This window comes from Rhinopithecus roxellana, chromosome 1 (genome assembly GCF_007565055.1).
Source record: "Rhinopithecus roxellana isolate Shanxi Qingling chromosome 1, ASM756505v1, whole genome shotgun sequence".
Lineage (NCBI taxonomy): Eukaryota > Metazoa > Chordata > Mammalia > Primates > Cercopithecidae > Rhinopithecus > Rhinopithecus roxellana.
Window position 1 is genome coordinate 13,839,800 of NC_044549.1, and position 20,717 is coordinate 13,860,516.

The 20,717-nt window shown below is 35.3% G+C and overlaps 1 protein-coding gene across 1 annotated transcript in view; it reads left to right on the forward strand.

The window, feature by feature from the left end:
- The window catches only part of EPHA3 (EPH receptor A3), a 373,049-nt gene extending 352,976 nt beyond the window's left edge, over positions 1 to 20,073 (forward strand). Inside the window, exons 16-17 of the mRNA XM_010382161.2 lie at positions 10,226 to 10,381; positions 17,366 to 20,073. Coding sequence (XP_010380463.1) covers positions 10,226 to 10,381; positions 17,366 to 17,471 — 262 coding nt within the window. The 3' untranslated portion in view covers positions 17,472 to 20,073. The remainder of the gene's footprint in view (positions 1 to 10,225; positions 10,382 to 17,365) is intronic.
- Positions 20,074 to 20,717: the final 644 nt, after the last annotated feature.

Genomic DNA, 20,717 nt, shown 5'->3' on the forward strand with positions numbered 1-20,717 from the left:
AACTCAACTCCAGAAATACACTCCTAAAAATATAATAGGAGACTTCAAAACTGAATTCGTGGCTGGTACAAAGCACTCAAGTTTCTGAACGATGTAGTTACTAAGATCAATGCATAGAACTGTGTTTATATGTACCCTGTAGTGTCCTTTAAGAAAAACAACATCATTCTGATAGAAATGATGTTTCTTCAGTTTTTCTGGATTTAGTAAGTTTTATGGTCAAATTTTAACTTTTTCTTGGTGGCTAAGTGCCTTTTGAAACTAATTGTTTGAATTTAAAAACGTTGTTGCATATACTGCAATAGAAGTCTTTTTATAATGCATCATTTCACTTTTCAGCCTTCATTAGAGTTGATGATTTATAGCAGTATCATTCTCAAAGAATCTTCCACTGAGAGTGTCTCTTCGAATATAATCACTGGAAGTGGGGAAGGTGGAAAAGCTGATGGTCAGGGTGGGCCAGATCAAACAATTATTTAGATGCTACAAAGGATGATGATAACGGAAGGAAAGTTATATTAAACTTTGTGTTATGCTTGTTTCCTAGTCATTGATTAATTTTTCTAAAAGTAGAGTAAATCAGAGGAGATGTGAGGGTTTTAGTTTTGATTGTACATCAGTACAAGGCTACAGATGTTTATTCAACAATAACCTTGTGAGACACTATGTTAGGTCCTGTGATGATTATATAAATAACAGACATAGCTTCTACCCTCAACAGCTTAAATGTGGAAGAAAAAAGAATATTCAGAAAACTGTAATACCCCTCAGAAAATGTAATTATTAGAGCAAAAATAAATGGAGTTCGGCAACCCTGAGGGGAGGTGAGTTTACTTTTATATTTGGAGTTTTCTGGCATTTGTATGTAAAGGGGACTTTCGGATACTGGATGAAATTTCTACAGGCAGGTAACAGGAAAACAGGCTGGGGAACACTACAGAAAAGGGAAGACACACAAATGGGTAGGATACTTCCAAATCACATCGCATAATACAGTTTTGCTAGACTATAGGATAAAAAAAGGAAATTATGGGGGAAAAGCCTGATAGACCAGGTAGGGATCCTCAGCCCCTGTGCCACGGACTGATACCAGGCTGTAGCCTGTTAGGAACCAAGTGGCAAAGCAGAAGGCGAATGGCGGGCTAGCGAGCCTTACCGCCTGAGCTCTACCTCCTGTCAGATCAGCAGACGCATTAGATTCTCACCACAGGAGTGCAAACCCTCTTGTGAACTGCACACGTGAGGAATCTAGGTTGTGCACTCCTTATGATAATCTAATGCCTGGTGATCTGAGGCAGAACGGTTTCATACTGAAAGCATCCCCCACCACACCTACATTCGTGGAAAAATTGTCTTCCATGAAACTGGCCTCTGGTGCCAAACAGGTTGGGGACCACTGCGATAGATGATTCGTCAGGTCATGGAAGAGTAAATGTCATTTCTAGACATTTGGGCTTTTATCCATAAGGAAAGGGGAGACATTGAAGTTACTTAAGTGATAGGTTGCACTGTGTGTAGGGAATAGTTCTTTGGCAGCTACTTCTGGAAAGGGCTGGAGGTGACGGGATTCATATGAGAGAATTAGGATTTTGATAGTCTGAGAAAAGGACCTGCTATGGTAGAGCAGTGAAAATAGACAGTGTGTGAATTCAAAATGTTTTATTAAAGTGAGTTCTATAGGACATAGTGACTGAGATGCACAGAGTGACAGAGAAGGTATCAGAGAATTCTTCCACATTCTGAATGTAGAGCCTTTGAGATCAGCCTTCTCATTGACAGTGGTAAGAAGAACAGAAGGAAGAACAGGTCTGCCATGCAGATAAGCATTCTTGGAAATAGTCAAGAAACTAATTTAAATGTTTGAATGCCTCCTGTTTCCATTGTATGTAACAAGGTGTAGTGGCAGCCAATCCAGATTTTAGGCACCTTGTAAGGGGCCTGTGGAGCCAATCAGTGACAGGAAATGGCAATACAAGAAGGAAAACAAATATGAAACATTCATTAATGTCTCAGAATGTGAACTCACTACATTGACTTCCACCAAAAGAGAAAGAAAATTCCCTTTATTTTGAGCTTTGGAGAGCAGTACGAGTTATATCACAGAAGAATGTGAAACAGTAGGTAGAAAAGAGGAACAATCAGGGTGATAGGATGAGGTTCGACTGCTGCAGAAAACCACAGTGCAAGCCGCTTCCAAAAAGTGGATACACATTGTGTTATCAAAAGCTGAAAAAGGGAAGGAAAAACAAAAACTGAGGGAAAAGACTTCCAGTTAAAAAGTAGAAGGATTTATAATTCATTGGGTATATACCCAGTAATGGGATTGCTGGGTCAAATGGTATTTCTGGTTCTATATCCTTGAGGAATCACCACACTGTCTTCCACAGTGGTTGAAGTAATTTGCACTCCCACCAACAGTGTAAAAGCGTTCTTATTTCTCTGCATCTTCTCTGGCATCTGTTATTTCTAGACTTTTTAATGATCGCCATTCTAACTGGCATGCACACATAGGTTTATTGCAGCACTATTTACAATAGCAAAAACTTGGAACCAATCCAAATGCCCATCAATGATAGAATAAATAAAGAAAATGTGGCACATATACACCATGGAATACTATGCAGTCTTAAAAAATGAGTTCATGTCCCTTGCAGGGACAAGGATGAAGCGGGAGACCGTCATTCTCAGCAAACTAACACAGGAACAGAAAACCAAACACTGCATGTTCTCACTCATAAGTGGGAGTTGAACAATGAGAACACATGGACACAGGGAGGGGAACATCACACACCAGGGCCTATCAGATGGTCAGGGGCAAGGGAAGGGATAGCATTAGACAAATACCTAAAGCATGTGTGTGGAGCTTAAAACCTAGATGATGGGTTGATAGGTGCAGCAAACCACCATGTCATATGTGTACCTGTGTAACAAACCTGCAGGTTCAGCACATGTGTCCCAGAACTTAAAAAAAAAAAAGAAAGAAAAAAGAAAAAAAAAAAAAAAAAGAAGGAACATTGAGGTATTAAGGGAACTATTTTGAATTTTGGAATAATATATATGGCATTGTGAGAGACCTAATTATAAAGTTCGATAACGAAAAAGACAAGGCAAAAAAAGAAGATGTGCATAAAAGAATGAAAAAAGAGCTCTCCTCTCTTTTTTTAAGAATCAAAAAAACTTTCTTCTTTCTCCCTTTCTCTCTCTCTTTCTTTCTTTCCCTTTCTTTCTTTGTTTTTTTCTTTCTTACCTTCCTTCCTTCCTTTCTCTCTCTCTCTCTTTCTCTCTTTCTTTCTTTTTCTTTTCTCTCTCTCTTTCTTTCTTTCTTTTCTTTTCTGTTTTTTTTTTTTTTTTCTGTTTTTTTTTTGACAGTTTCACTCTTATCGCCCAGGCTGGCATGCAGTGGTGCGACCCTCGCCTCCCGGATTCAGGCGATTTTCTTGCCTCAGCCTCCCGAGTATCTGGAATTATAGGCACTCCCCACCTTGCCTGACTAATGTTTGTATTCTTAGTAGAGACGGCGTTTCACAATGTTGACCAGGCTGGTCTTGAACTCCTGACCTCAGGTGATCCACCTGCCTTGGCCTTTCAAATTGCTGAGATTACAGGCACAAGCCACCATGCCTGGCCCAAAGGAATGTTGCTTAAAAATGTTCTTGATATAAAATGCCACTAGGAAAATAAATAGAAAATAGTCTTAAAATAAAAAATATTCTTTAACTTCCCAATGCCTTATTTTGTACATAGAAGAGAAATACACATTTATTTTTTAAAAACATATTTTGAAAGATTATTTTTATAATATAACTTCTAGATTTAAATAAATTTATTCACTTATTTTTATAAATGAAGCTAAATTAAAAGTTCAGACTAATAACAGAAAAATAAGAATGAGTTTCCACTCAAGTAGTAAGATACCCTTTTTATTTTTGAAAGTACAAGATTTTTATTATTGACCATATTAATTTTGAAGAGATGTGTGTGTGTGTGTGTGCATATGTATGTAAAATGAAATAGAGAAATAACTTCTTAAGTTCACAGAATTTCCACTAGCCAGGCTATTGAATTCTTCTATACTATTGTAAATTGATAAAATTCAAATTCTTGACACAAAAAAAAATTAGATAATACATTCAATATATTTAGAACAAGGTTTTAAATGGAAGGCAACAAAATTCATGACACAAAGACTTAAGCAATGCATTTAATAAAATTTAGAACAAGGTTCTGCATACCCAATTACGTTTAGTTAATTTAATTGAAATGCTTTTAAATACATTGTTTCATTGCATTGATGGCTAACTTTGAAGGGATTTTTTTATTAACTTGCAGCATAGAGGGGAGTAAAAATAAACAATACTCATATTTTTCCCAGTTAATAAAATAAACAAGTATTAGCAAAAAGTTTCTGATCTCTAAGAGTACATAATAGAATTCTTTTTGAGAATAACTGCTGTTTTGACAAATACCATATCCTTCAAGATAAATCTAACAACCAAAAAACAATCTGCCTTTATTCCTCAAAATGACTTTGACCTCAAATTCTGAAACTGACAGGGTGACTTTCCTCAGTGAACAAATATGATACAGAACCTTTTAGAGGGAAACAAATATGCCGAATACCCAAGTGATCTCTCTCTCTCTTTTTTAATCTTAAAATCAAAGCAGCTAATTTTACCACAGGGAGGAATTAAACCAGATGTAACGGCTATAACTTCAAAGATTTTTGTCCTTAAGGCCTAGAGATAATTAAAATAAACACAATGACTTTATTTCTCCTTAACGTGTCATTTATGTGTAGGTTCCTATTGGGAACTGTATATATTCAAAATTATTTTTAGTTACTGATGACAAATTAAATTCATTTTATCATATCTGGATTTTTAATTTTAGTGATAAAGATCAAGGTCATCGCAATCAACATTAAAATAAATCGACAAATATAAGATCTTCCCCCTGAAATACAATGGAGAAACATTTGAAATTTTTAAAAAAGTGATAAAATGTACTGAAAAAATATATTACTATTCTCAAACAATAATAAATTCAAATATAATTATTAATATTTTGGCTTTAAAAAGTTACCTTTTAGATTTAATATATTTCCTGAAACTATCCACAACAAATAAAAAATAATTATAATGTTACAGTACGCATCTTGAATATGATTACCTCCTTCTAGATGTAATAATCATATACTTATTCATTCAAGAAATGTGTATTCGTTATTATTTTTGATGTTTGAGTAAATCTCATTGTAAATCAAAAGGAGTCTATTAAGTCAAATGGATAACTAGTGAGTCAGAATTCTAAGATAGCATGGAAATAAGATTATTATCCGCAGATATTCCTGGGATTGGCAGTTGTTTATTGAGATTTTTCCCCAGTATCTGGTGCTAATTTTTATGCACCTATTTACAGCTAAAATAGGAGTTGATAGGAAGAAAATATACGTGTACCTCTCTAATGCAACAGTATGAAAACCCATGAAAGAATAATTCACAAATCTTAATAGAAGGAGGGAGAAAGAAAGGGAATAAAGTTATTTTTCACTTCCCCTGAGCAAACATGTAATTTCCATGATTTCTTTTTAATGACTGCGGTCTGCAGCCAGTAGGTACTGATTTATGAAAAGCTGTAAAAGATCAGGTGGAGCTCTGTAGGACATCGTTTACAGCTGCGTGGATTGAAACCTATCTAATTTGTCTAGTAAAAGTGTGAGCTCACGGTGCACATCACCGAGCCTATAAATTTCCCCTTCAGACCCAATGTCTGGGGCTGGGTCTGAAAAAACGCCAATGCCTGCAGCTGCTCAAAGGCCCAGATTCCCTTGGTGCGCATGAAGAGACATCACAGGCTCTTCACAGTGAGAGACAAATTCCTATCCATTGATAAACTCTCCAGATGTCCTCTCTGAGGAGGAAAGGAACCAATTTTTATTTGAAATCCCCAGAGAAATCCTGGAAGTGGAAAAATGATACTTTGCAGGGCTGGTTATTCTGAGGTCACTGGCATTAAAATTAGGTCTTTTTTTTTTTTTTTGTCTTGGATGTACTTTGATCCAAGTCATAAGCAGACAAACTCAGTTGGGGTCACTAATCCTTAATCCACACATCCTGTTCTATTTCAATTTGTTTATACTAATTTTCTCTAAACTCTTGTTGAGTCTGGCTAAAGTGTTGAGTGTAAAAGTACAAACTATTTTGAACTGAGAAGAAAGAATTCTGCATTTTGCTATTAGGCACACTTCATAAATATTCTGAATAAATGTCCTGGGGCTTGATTCTTCATACCCACAAACCCATAAATAAAAAAGTATTACTATTCATGGGACTAAAACTTGACACAAGGTTCTGTGATCCAGCTACTGTAGACAGAGAAACTGTGGTGCGTGCACGTGCATGCCTATAGATAGTTGAATGTCTCGTCTCATTCTAGGTTTCACATCATTTTTCTTATAAAATCTTCTCACACCTGATTTAATGCTATTCTTATCAATTTGTTGGTGGTTCAGTGTCTTATCCAACGAGTCTAATGTAATATCTAATGCTTGCTAGTGACAGAGGCTATTTCATTCATGATAGCTGTGCTGAAAAAACACAAGAATATTGTGTACATTTTGACACCTGGATTGTGTATCTGTAATTCCTGAAGTTCTTAGGTAAACAACAAAAATACAAAATTTTCGATTATAAAAATAAGCGATTTTTCTTTCTTAGATGAGTAATTTAAAAAATCATAGAAAGTTGTTTGCATGTATGTTTCAGAAGAAAGTAACATGAAATATTTTATTTATATTTTATAGTTTTCCAGATATTGCTAAAGGAAAAAATTAATATTTATATAATAATGCCTAATCTTTTTTGATAATCTCTGAGAGTTAGTAAAACTAAACTGTATCACAGAAATAGAAATTATATAGAAATTATACAGAAGCTGAAGCTTTTCCAATGAAAGGAAGTTTATAATTATACAATTTTCAATGTATAATTTGAACTTGTGAAATAGAAGGGATTGAAGTAATTGAGTTTAGTCTAATGGACAGAAGGTTGAAGAATCCTTCATTTTCAACTGCCCTCCACTACACAAATGACCATCACAGGGAGGGGACTATTAATCTATGTTTTCTACAGAGTATGAAAATAGAGTCAGAACCAAAGTTGCAATTTTTTTTTTCCTGAAACTCAGGGTTAAAACTGCACTAAAATGTGACCATTTTTATCAAATACATTTAATGCATCCCGGTAAAAACCCAGATAGTGAATTCACAAACTTCTCATATGTTCCAAGTAATAACATGTAGGTGTAGGGCAGTATCTAAAATTGTCTGGGCTCACATCAACTTTACACTTGAGCAGGCCTTTTGTACTTAAGGTAGTAAGTTGAAGAATATCACCAGAAGTGGTAGAAACCTCTCAATCAAAAGACCTATTTAGGTGTGAGCAGAGCTGGCACAGATTTTCTTCACAGATTTTCTCATTTAGAACAGGAGCTTTTACCACATATCCTAGATGGTAATCAATGATTGCTACTCATATGTAAAACATAATACGGTGTTATTTCATGTATGTTGTTCATTTTGCTATTATTCCGTGCTATTTCTAAAGATATTGAAATTAGCCCCTTAGAGACCTAAATTTATTTCTAAAATAAGGATAAATGCATATCGATATATTATTTGATTTGGCATCTTCTCACCACAAATTCTAAACTTTGAATTTAAGCACTTCAAATGATGGATTCACTTAGACAAATCTTTCATTTCAAGTACATAAGAAAAATATGAAGTTGTAGTTTTAATATTCCCAACTTTGGAGATTTTTAATGAAAGATTCTGAATAACTAAAATGCCAAAAAGTCAAAATGTACCCTCTTAATTATTCAATAAAGGTTAAGCTATGATATATACAGTTTTAATATTAATACTATATTTTATTACAATAATAAAAAAAAATCACAGACAGCAGAATAGCACTTCTGTTTTCAAGCATTTGCTGTGGAATGATTGTCAAGTTGTAAAAGTTATTGACTATTCTAATGAAGCCCCTAATAATGGCTACTTTCCAGGATTGTTATACTATTATGTGCATAATATTATATATGACTAAATTTCTAGTTACTTAAAATGGTGGTTAACAGGATCATTGCATCCCCAGCATTATATATAAACTGATATTTACTCTGCTGTTTTCTTTTTGAAGTTTTCAGAAGTTTAACCATTTCACCAAAAGTGTTATCTTATGTAAGAATAATGAACAGCTAACAGATAGTGCTTATTATGTGCCAGCACTGTTCTAAGTGCTACCTACATATGCTCATTTAATCTTCATTGTTGTGAAATTGATATCCTCACCATCATCTCCATTTTACAGATGAAGAAACAGACAAGAAACTCACCAAGGTCACACAAATAGTATGTAGTATACCTGGGATTCAACCCAGGCCTTATGGTTCCAGTATCTGTGTACTAAACTTCAGGGGATGTAAACATCGAATATGCCACATGATGGAATCATAAATCATTTAAGAAAAAACAGGGGAAATGCAATATGAACAAAGTTTTACCTAAATGGCACAGTGTAGCAGTCAAGAATGTGGGCTGTGGGATAGAATAATGTGGGTCTAAATGCCAGCTCTGCCTCTTTTGCCTGAGGAAACTCAGATTTGTAACTTAATGTGATTTAGTTTCAGCTTCTTTATCTATCTTAGGGGATAGCATCAGTGCCTAACAGGTGCTGTAAAGATTAAGGTCCTTCGTGACTATGTAATATTCTTAGCATCATGCCTGCCACATTGAGTGCACATGAACATTCGATACAATATGAAAACAAGGGCCTTCAAAACTTATTTCTGTCGTTGTTATTATTCATCCAAAACTAAAGGCTTTTATAACTAGCTTGTGCCCAAGCTCCCTTCCTTAAGAGAAAAGAAGAGATAAGTCAATAAATTGTTCACCTAGTGACTGGCTCCAGTCTTATAAGTCAAAGGACAATTAAAGAGGCCACTAAGAGCTTAAAAAAAAAGGGGGGGGGTGTGGGGGAACACACCAAAGACATTTCACCAACTGATTGCTTATTTTGGCTCTTCAGGGAGGCGAACATTGTCTCCTTCGTTTCCTTTATGCCTCTTCTGTTCCATTGATTTACCAGGTCTTGCAGGTGTTCCTAGATAGATGGTTAAGCCTGTATTTATATAGTTAAAAAATCCTACAAGGAAGGAAGTCCTTTTTCTTTTTCTCTTTCTTTTTGAGACGGAGTTTCACTCCTGTTGCCCAGGCTGGAGTGCAATGGCGCGATCTCGGCTCACCACAACCTTCGCCTCCTGGGTTCAAGCGATTCTCCTGCTTCAGCAGCCCGAGTAGCTGGGATTACAGGCATGTGCCACCACGGCTAATTTGGTATTTTTAGTAGAGATGGAGTTTCTCCACGTTGGTGAGGCTGGTCTTGAACTCCTGACCTCAGGTGATCAGCCGGCCTCGACCTCCCAAAGTTCTGGGATTACAGGAGTGAGCCACTCTGCCTGGCCCTTTTTCTTAATGCTGATTGTATTGTGCAATATAAATCACAATTACAATCCCTCTCTGAGTCTCTGTGTGTGTATGTGTATGAACTTCATTTGGTGTCAAATACGCAAGAATGTTTTTTCTTATCAGTCATCTACTTTTTTCTATTACTTTTTATTTTTATTTTTAATCACGTGCAACATTATTTAACTCTGTGTTGAGTTTATGTCCTGCTGTAGGTATAGCCTAGATTGTTCAAGCCATTCTTTAGACAGCAACCTGCACAATGTCTAACAAACAAACATCCAGTGGGAAATATTTAAAATATTGAAACTGAATCCATCATCAAAGCAGACAGCAAAGAATTCAGTGTGTCCTCCCTACTGCAACTGTATCCTAAATTACTACCATTTTTGCTAGTGATTAAACCAATTAAATGATAATAAAACATCTATGGATATATTTATGTCTTTCACTGGCAAATTTTCAGTGATTTAAAAAGCACTTGTGGATGGAGAAGGGGGGAACTTAGACAAGATGATTACATGGCGTTCCTCCAAGCTGAACAGATGAAGCTTTCATGGCAGATAAATTCCACAAATGAACAGGAACACCATATGAAGTCTGGAAGTTCCTGCTGATGTTAGTGTCAAATTTTGACACACAGCAACTCTGCTGACTCCTGATATGTCTCCTGTTGGTGTTTTTTTTTTTTTTTTCTTGCAGGCCATCAAACCTTCTTCTGGACCAAAGCAATGTGGATATCACTACCTTTCGCACAACAAGTGACTGGCTTAATGGTGTCCGGACAGCACATTGCAAGGAAATCTTCACAGGCGTGGAGTACAGTTCTTGTGACACAATAGCCAAGATTTCCACAGAGTAAGGAAAAAAAATTCATTAAGAAGTATGAATGATTCTTTTGAACTTTCTGCTGAATATTCATGTCTTGGCTTGACATGTTATAAATATTAGTGGTAGATCCAAGGTACTATCTCCTGGATTTGCTAATCAGGGTCCTGGGTCTCCTTGTGGCCCACAGCTTCTGGATTGATACATATTGATGTGTCTTCCTCCCTCAAGATAGGGCCAAGGATCATTGTCTTTAGATAGACCAGATATGACCTTCAGATCAACCAACAGATTCACTCCCATAACCACACTGCAGACCCAAGACCCTAATTTAAAACATTAGCAGACATAGATTGATGATTATTATATTTCTGCATTTTGTGATTTTTCTGTTATTTTTACTAAAGCTTAACATCTGTGAATAAGGAAAATTGAGAACCAAGTGGATAATCTGGTGTACAAGGAAAGGTATTAAAGTCTAAAACTAGTTTTCATTGTTGCTAAATAAACATAACATCATCTATTCATCATTGTCTACTCTGTGAAGGATATCATGCTGGAAAATGAAGTTATAATTAGGTTTAAGATAGAATTTTTGAGTTTTCCTCAAAAGGCTTATTGCCAGATGAGAAAGAAAATATGCATCATAATATTAATATTAATTGATAATTTTATGTGTTAAAAGCCAATAATAATCAAGTATAATATGCTATATTTTGTGGACAATAATCTTTTTGTAACAGGAATCTATTGATATGAGAAACACATGGACTCAAGGAAAGGGGATATATAAAGAATCAAGTGAATCCAGAGAATAGTTAAAAACTTGGTTCTTATTCACAAAGTAGGGTGTTTTGGAATTGATAAATTAAGAGTTGGAAGTCACATTCTTCATCTCTCTGTGATTGAGAACCAATTTACTTCACTTCCTAATGTGACTGCTTCATTTTTTCTTTTTCTGCACAGTGATGTTTTCTGGATTCCCATGCACATAGCTAAAACCTGCCCTTCTCAACTGTTGGTCATAGAACCTTCTAGTGCTATTCAACTGACCAGTGTCCAACTCCCCTAATTCTAAGTTCCCAGGAGAGAAAGTAGGACTGGCTTGGTCCCTCTTGTGCATTGGCACCTCCAAATCATGTGTTTGCTAGTATCTAGTCATTTATCTTCAAAAGCAGTAGAGTGAGGTAGTATGAACTTGGCTGTAGGGGCCCTTCCCTGAAGATAAGATGGAGAACTGTCCCAAAGAAAGAGGTGTGTACTGGATAGATAAACCAAAAGTTGTCCAGAACGTTGTAGCTTGCATGGTCTATTGGGAAACTGTGTTTATCTTTGTGTCAGTCTTCCTTTGATCTTTGTTAAATTAAATAAACCCTTTAGTCCCCCAAGTTTCTTTAAGTATTATCATCTCTCAATAATATTTAAATATTTAAATATTGTAGTATATATAAAGACTTTCATTGCCACCCTGTCAATCATTCAGCATCACTGTGAAAAATGACAGATTAGATGCCAAAAAGGAATGTGCCATGTAATTAATAGATATAAGTGCCCAACAAACAAATAAATAAGTTTATAATTTTTGGTGCAACATTACAGTCAGAAGGACATAAAGCAACAGAAGGACTTACAGGAAGAGTTTACTACTATTAAAGAAGAGGACTCGTTCTAAAAAATTAAAGTTACTCTAGTCTTTTTAACATGCACCAGCATTCCTGTTCAAAGTGGAATGTGGTGTTTATTGAATAGGTTTCTGACCCAATTGACAGTACACTTTGGGTTTCCATGGTATGTATTTTGATCAGATACAGTCTCAGGATATAGTCATGTATTTAAATATTTTTATAAATCCTTATTCTAGTAATATAAACAGTTAAGGTTATGATATACAAAACACCTGCTATAGAGCACAGAAGCATAGCAAAAAGCAAACACAAAGTTGAACATTTCCACATCATTGACAGATTTTCTAAGGCAAAGTTATGCAAATGTTTATTCTCAATAAAATACCAACACTCAAAACTTTTAGATATTGAAACACTATATTGAAATGTATGAGGCAGAACACTATTAATAAGATTAACTGCTAGTTTGCAATTCAAATATTGTCAGCCATTATAAGCTATGAATGTGATAAGAAAGCTATTTGCTTTAAAAAAGTGAATGACAGCATTTGTCATACTTCCAAGTTAGCGACGTTACTTGTGTTGGACGTCAAATTCTTTTTGGCTGGTTGGAATATTTTTACATAATTGTTATTATTATTTGAACAACCTGTGAATATACATTTAAGATAAAAGCTGACTTTTGCTGAAAGACAGCTTGTTCAGGTTTGTCCTTCACACTGAGTCAGGTGGTATGGATATGTCTGTATCACACTCCCCACAATATTCCTTCTTCTGTCCTTTCTCCTCAGTTCAGGGACAATATGGGATTAACATCTACTGCCCTAACACTCCTTCTTGAAAGGAGCTGCTTTTTTTCTTGAGTCTTCGTAGTGTCATGCACCTCATGCTCTTAGTTTATATTACAAAATGAGAATTTATTAGAAATCTTTAATATACTAGTAATTTGGGTAAATATAATGAGGCAACATTTTCAGCATAGATGCTGTAAAATATTGAGCTAGATATCTTAGCTTTCTTTCAGGTTCTTGGGCTTATTGTTTGAATTTGATTGCTTTCAGTTTCTATTTTCTTTGTGCCATCCAGACTCAATTCAGAAATGATTCGCTTGACCAAATAACTGTAGAGATTCTCCTAGAATAGAAAAAGATACCTAAGATGAATAGTGAATCTCTTTTTTATTTCTATTCAGGCTGCCAAAGTTTAGGAAAAGATCAATAAAATTTCACATTCAAATTCATATTAATTTATTTTCGTTAGTTTAGAGAGTTCATTGACATGCAAGCTACTCAAGTTATCTAATTTTTGAACAAAGCCCAGAACATATGCGATTTAATTTAATAAATACATATTTCAAGACATTACTTCATAACCTAAGATGGATTTAGGAAGGTTAAAGTGAGAAAGGAAGAGAGAAAGGGAAAGGTTAGAGTCACTATGACTGTGAAACTAGAGAGAGAATTAAGTGTGTGGAATGAATATTAAGCAGATTAGTTGCCACATGTCATTATCCTGCACCCTTGGATGCCATTTTCAAAGTGTCATCACCTATCCCTTTGCCTCTGAAGTACCAGATAACACATTAACCTCTGGTCTCAGTCTGGAGCTGCTCTTGAGTCTGAAACTTTTCCACCACTCTTCTGAGCAGGACAGTCAAAATGAAATGAGCACGCAGGGTGTAATAAAGACAGCAGCAACTGGGGGTTCCAAATTATTTTGGACATGGCAGAGAAGTGGACAGAAGATATTCTGGCAAGAATAGAGAGACTAGAGGGTGTTTAAAAACCCTAGCTGAGGAATAACCCAAAAGGATAATTACTTTAATTCTCTTTTCAAAAGTCCAATATAATCATTTGCATTAAGTAAAAAAAAAAAATTTATATATAGTATATTAATATAAACAGATATAATATTAAAATATATAGTACATATTATATACATTTATATATTATATATAACATATATTATATATACATATATAACATATATAAAATACATTTATATATTACACATAAACGTATACATATGTTTGCTTATATTGGGTTCACAGACACAGAATGTAAAACAGTTTTTGGCAGAAGATTTTTTGAGGAATACATTCAGGAGGTGCATATATGAAGAAGTGATGAGGAATGTCCCAAATCGGTCTGTGAACTCAGCATCACATTTTTTTTTCCCAGCCACTTGGGGATGAGCACTTCACTTTAGAAGGAAGATCAGGGCCCAACATCATAGCAAGTAGTACTCAGTAACTATGCTTAAATATCTCAAAGAGCTCAGACAATTGCTGCATTGGAATATATAAATATTTTATATATATATATATATTTAGTTATATAAATGTACGTGTGTGTATGTGTGTGTGTATATATGTGTATATATATGTGTGTATAATGTGTGTGTGTATATATATGTGTATTTACTTTCCATGACTATTATTTTAAGAAGGGGAAAGGGAAGAGACAAAGGACAAAAAATCATCTAGTCACAAAACATATGATATGGTATTGGAAGAAGATGAAAGAAAGAAGAAAGAGTGACAATCTATTCATTTGCCTACCCATACTTGTATCTGTCCTGTTTTCTGGCTCTAGACTCATAAACTGACTTTGCTATAGTTTGGGGATGAGTGGAGAAACGTGTATTCTTTATTTTAAAGATAGATTCATGGTACGTTTATCAAAATCGTGTAATGCACATTCTCAAAGGCAGCGATCAACAGAAGTAGCATACATTACTCTAAGTGAAGGCTTTCATCATCCACAGTAACCCTAAGTGTGGCAAGCCTCACATTCCCATACATCCCCAGTAGCCTTCCTGAGGAAGAGTATGATCAGACAGGGCCTAAGGCAAGGCACAAGCTGTCCATAGAGGATTTATCAGCCCTTTGACAGTCAGCAGGGAGGGAACCTTCGGGTCATCAGGAACTTTCTCAGCCCAGATGGTAGGAATTCAGCAGAATCTTGGTTAATTTAATGCCCTGATGCTTAAATAACAACTACATTCCTTTTCAAATGGTTACCTATCATCCTCTTGAACACCTTTATTGCCTAGGAACCCATTTCTTAAGAAATCAATTAATCCATTTCTGTGTAGTTGAATTCCCAATTTTTTCTTTCTTTATGCTCAGTATAAAGGAAACCCCTCTGTGTGTGTGTGTGTGTGTGTGTGTGTGTGTGTGTGGTGTGTTCACACGTTTTCTTTTTTCCTTGCCATTCTCAATTTTCCTGGCTCTCCTTGACAAATGATACATTATGCCCTGGTCATCTTTACCCAGAAAAATATATTTTGTATGTTTCTTTCTTTAGTAAATTTGTATTAAGCCCACTAACTGGCAGCCATTGTTTAGGTTACTGTTGATAAACAGAGTCCAAAGAAAAGGAAAAAAAGAATCCTGGTTCTCATGGAATTTACCTTCTTGTGGGACGAGACAGGGAATAAAGAAAATAAATCAGAAAGTCAATATGCTAGATGGTAATAAATGCTTTGGAAGAAAATGAAACAAGAAAAGAAAACAGAAAGTGCAGATACAAGTACAGAAAGGGTTTAAAATATCAAATAGGAGGGTTGGGGAAGCTGTCATTAGAAGGGGATGTTTGAGCATCCCTCAATCCTGAAAGACATGGATATATGAACTGATTACTTGAAACAAGAATATATAATTAACCATTTGCACATTAGCTGTCTTTTTTCCTTAATGAAATTCCTTATGTTTTTATAATCTTTATTTTATTTTATTTTATTTTATTTTATTTTATTTTATTTTATTTTATTTTATTTTATTTTACTTTTTGAGACGGAGTCTCACTCTGTCGCCCAGGCTGGAGTGCAGTGGCCGGATCTCAGCTCACTGCAAGCTCCGCCTCCCGGGTTCACGCCATTCTCCTGCCTCAGCCTCCCGAGTAGCTGGGACTACAGGCGCTGCCACCACGCCCGGCTAGTTTTTTGTATTTTTTAGTAGAGACAGGGTTTCACCGTGTTAGCCAAGATGGTCTCGATCTCCTGACCTCATGATCCACCCGTCTCGGCCTCCCAAAGTGCTGGGATTACAGGCTTGAGCCACCGCGCCCAGCTACTTTCCGACTTTAAATTATTATATATTTAATAAAAAGGGATATGTCTTTGTCACAGTTTTTCTACTTTGAAAGAACTGTGTACTTTAATGAGATTATTCCAGTTATCTATGACTGCACAGCAGGCTCCCCCACAACTTACAGGCTAAAACAGCAACAGGTTTATTATACATCACCGTGTTGTGGGTTATAAATTAGGGCAGAGCTCAGATGGATGATTCTTTATGCTCTGAAGTTGATGTTGACAGAAGCTTACAGCTGACAAATGGACTGATCTGGTCTGGAGGGCTGGAGATGCTTTCATTTCGACGTCTGCCTTGGTGCAGTTAGTTACAGAGCTGGTCTTACCTGGAATTGTAGGCCAAAGTGCTTACATGTGGCCTCTCCTGTGCAATACTGTCAGGTAGTCAGACTTTTTATATGGCAGCTCTAGAGTCTCCTGTCTTGTTCCACAAGAAGGTAAATTCCATGAGAACTGGGATTCTTTTTTGTTTGTACTCTGTTTATCAACAGCAGCCTAAACAATGGTTGCCAGTTAGTGGGCTTAATACAAATTTACTAAAGAAAGCAATAAGTAGAGGCTGGCAGTTTCCTAAGACCTGAGTGAAGAAAGTGATACAATGTCAATTCTGGCATACTCTGTTAGTCAAAGTAGTCCCCAGATTCAAGGGAAAGAGATAAAGCCCCACAAAGAATGTGTGATCATCGCTATTAGTTTCCTAAGGCTGCCACAAGAAAGTACCACAAATTTATTGGCTTAAACAACAGAAGTTTTTTTTCTTAGAATTCTCGTGGCAGAAATCTGAAATCAAGATGCGGCAGCACCACGATTGCTCCAGTCTCTAGAGGTGAATTCTTCCTCGTCTCTTCTAGCTTCTGGTGGATCCTGGTATTCTCTGAATTGTGACAACATAACTCCAATCTCTGCCTCCATTTGTACATCGCCTTCTTCTCTGTGTATCCTATTCTCTTATAAGGAAACTGTCCTTGGATTTATGTACCACCCTAATCCAATAAGGTATTTTCCCAGTCCATGCACTGGTTACATCTGCAAAGACCCTCGATCCAAATAACATCACATTGTGAGGTTTGGAATTGACAGAGATTTTGAGGAAACACTATTCAACCCACTACACCATCTGTATAGTCTTCTACAAGACGGTGGAACAGTCAGGACATAACCCCGATGATATAAATATCGGGCAATTAGGTCCACAGTACTAGAATATATCATTGTGCAAATTGTGCTAATTGAAAATCTCCTGCTTATATACTATCGAAGAAACCGATTCTTTCATTGTTTTCTTTTCTTACAGTGACATGAAAAAGGTTGGTGTCACCGTGGTTGGGCCACAGAAGAAGATCATAAGTAGCATTAAAGCTCTAGAAACACAATCAAAGAATAGCCCAGTTCCCGTGTAAAGCACTACTTCTGGAAGGAAGTGGTGGCTGTAGAAGTTGTAGCATCATCCTGCAGACAGACAATAATGCTGGAGATACTGGTGGAAGTTCCAAGTCCAATAAGACACTCAAATATGAGTACAAATGCCTTAAAATGGAATTGAAAAACTCTTTATTTTCCCCTATCATTTAGTGGATGGGTGGGTGGGATATTTTTTTGTAATTGCTTTTTTAAATATTAGTTAATGGATTAAATTTAATTCTTCAGCGTAAAATGGTGAAGAACTAGCATATAGCCATTGATCATAAACTGACTATCATAAAATCAAAACAAGTGAAATAACAAAATGGACATGGTGGCTTTGTGTAGGTATAGCCACAAAAGAAAAGACTTGTAATATTTTTATATACAGAGGAAATCTGTAACAGGTATTTTGTTTCTTTTAAAGCAAGCAACATAGAGGAATTTATACCTCAAACTATCTGGCCATATTTACTACCTTATCACTGCATTATTCTCTTTTTCTGTTTAAAGCATATAGAGAAGAAATTTGTAGTTGTTTTAAGTACTATACATTTTTGAATTGTTAGCTTCCTTAAGTATATCATGTAAAGAAATGTCTTAATTTTTGAAAAGAGTACATATTTATTTTCTTTTGAATTGTTTTTATTGTTTTCTATTTATGCCTTGATGATTTAATATGGATTTGTTACAGCCAAGTGCCAAATGCTTTCTTAAATTGTCAGCAGTCTAACTAGACACAGATAATGATGGGTTTCTTTCAGATTTTTTGAACCATCTACTTACATATATTTTTTAAAAATGAATTTCTTTTCCTGTTCATACACTAACCAAATCTCTCATAGTCTGTTATCCTAATCCTTCTTGCCTCTCCATTTATTATAAACTGTATACTCACAACTTAGTGTAATATACTAGCTTGTATGCAATGGATTTTCAACCAGATAACATACCTTTCCTGCTCTGGTGCTTAGAGCCTATCAACTCCCTCCTTTAGTGAAGGAGCTGGGTTAGAGTTTCCGAGAATAGCTACACTGGAGAGAATTGGAATCCTATATAGATTGCTGCACTAATTGGCAACACAGCCTATAGGCCAACGCATGAGTGAAAAAAAAATTACTTGCTCGCTGGCTTTGAAAAGTCACTTACAATTGTTGCTTAAACTTGCTGAACTGCTTATAGAGAATGATGACAACAGAACTACTCCTCTGTATCACTGGTGTGTAGGTGAATTAATTAAATATTGTGATCATTAGTGCCAGGTATTATTATCTTTGAGAGTCTTCCACTTCAATGCACATGGTGCAGTTTTGGTGTACTGCTTTGAATTTACTGGACATAACATTTTCAGAATAGTTGGTCATCTAGCAAATGCCTCAAATGTGTAGGCAGGAGAGAGATTTCTCATCACAGGGATTAGACTTACTATTACATAAAGGCTAACTATGAGCTTGCTCAGTCATTTTGAAAAGATGTACCTGGTGGATATCTAGCTAGTAATATATTCTGAAGCAACACTGTAGCTCTATAAATACTCTTTCTAATGCTGATATGATCTTGAGTATAAGAAATGCATACATCACAAGAACAGAATGGATAAAACAGTGCTGCAAACTTAATATTCTTATGCAAAACGGAACACTAATGAAACACAGCTTACAATCACAAATCAAAATTCACAAGTGCTAATCTGTTGTAGGTTTAGTGTAATAAGACTTAGATTGTGCTCCTTCAGATATAAGATTGTTTCTCAAATCTTGGCAATATTCCTTAGTCAAATCAGGCTACTAGAATTCTGTATTGGATATATAAGAGCATGATATTTTTAAAAATACACTTATGATTAAAAAATTAATCACAAATTTCATTATACCTGCTATCAGCAGTTAGAAAACATTTTTTTTAATCAAGTATTTTGTGTTTGGAGTGTTAGAATGAGATCTGAATATGGTTTCAATCTAATTTTTTCCCAGACTAATATTTACTTTTTTAGGTACTATTCTGAGCACACTCAACAAAACCCATGCATTTCATAAACTAATAGAAGTTGAGGATTGTTCAATCTGTTTCACTTATTTTGGCTGTGATTTCCATTTGAAAGTAGAGGTTGTATACACCATATACTGTTCTTCATTTTATTAATATTTTTCTACTTGACCTCTCATAAATTTACTTTACACAATTCTTACCCTGTACATATGTAAACATATGTGTACGATTCTTAACCGTGGAGTAGAGGTACTAGAATGCTTATGGCCATCTCTTTGTACAGGAACTGCATTGACTTTCAGTAAACATAAGGTCACAACTCCTTCACGATATGATGTACCATATGATCTGTTTTGTATCTTAAATTTGATTTGCATATATTATTTATTTCTGGTAACTCACTCAGTTTACGCTTTGCTAAATATCAACCGAGCCATGTATAAATGTGATATGATTGGCGGTTATGTGCTTACTTTAGACCTGTCTTTTCAGAATATTACTCAGTTTATGTTGGACAATGTAGATGGCCTCTTACTAATGTAAAATGATTTGTAGTGGAAACATTTATATTTTTATAATAAACATAATGAAAATATTTTTTACAGATTGGAATACAGAAGTGGTCTTTGAAGTTTAGTTATTTTTTAAAAATATGAAAATATGTGCTTATTTAAAAGCAAAATAATGAAATTTACGTAAGTCACAAAAAAATATGCTTCTGGGTTTTTATTCTCCATTAGTGAGGAGGGATTTACATTGTGTAATCCACATGTTTTTGGTCTACATCTCATTATGAATAAACTAGAAAAATAATAAATATTATTTCGAAGTTAATAAACACAACTGTAATAGGCAGTTCTCTTTTGATTACAAATAACAGAAAACAATTAAATTGTATTAATTTTCTAAAAAAGAAAATGTTTAGAAGTGACAGAATTATCTGGGGATAAACTCCCTAGCTAAGAGATCAGACACAGATTGAACCAGTAATTCAAACAATGTCAACAGGGTTAATTCTCTCATTCTTTGTCTTCTTCCCTTGGCCCTATTTTTCTTCCAACCGGCTTAATTTGCAAGTTATATCTTTCTACAAGGTGAAAAATACTGCTCTCTTTAATCTAATTCTGCCTTGCAACTCCTATGAAAGAATTACTGTCTCTCTAGTTCCAACAGAGATCATGAGGCCTTTCTTGGATCACAAGCCCTATTATTTTGGGCTGGAGAATGAATCTCTCAGATTGGCAAGTCCTGACTCC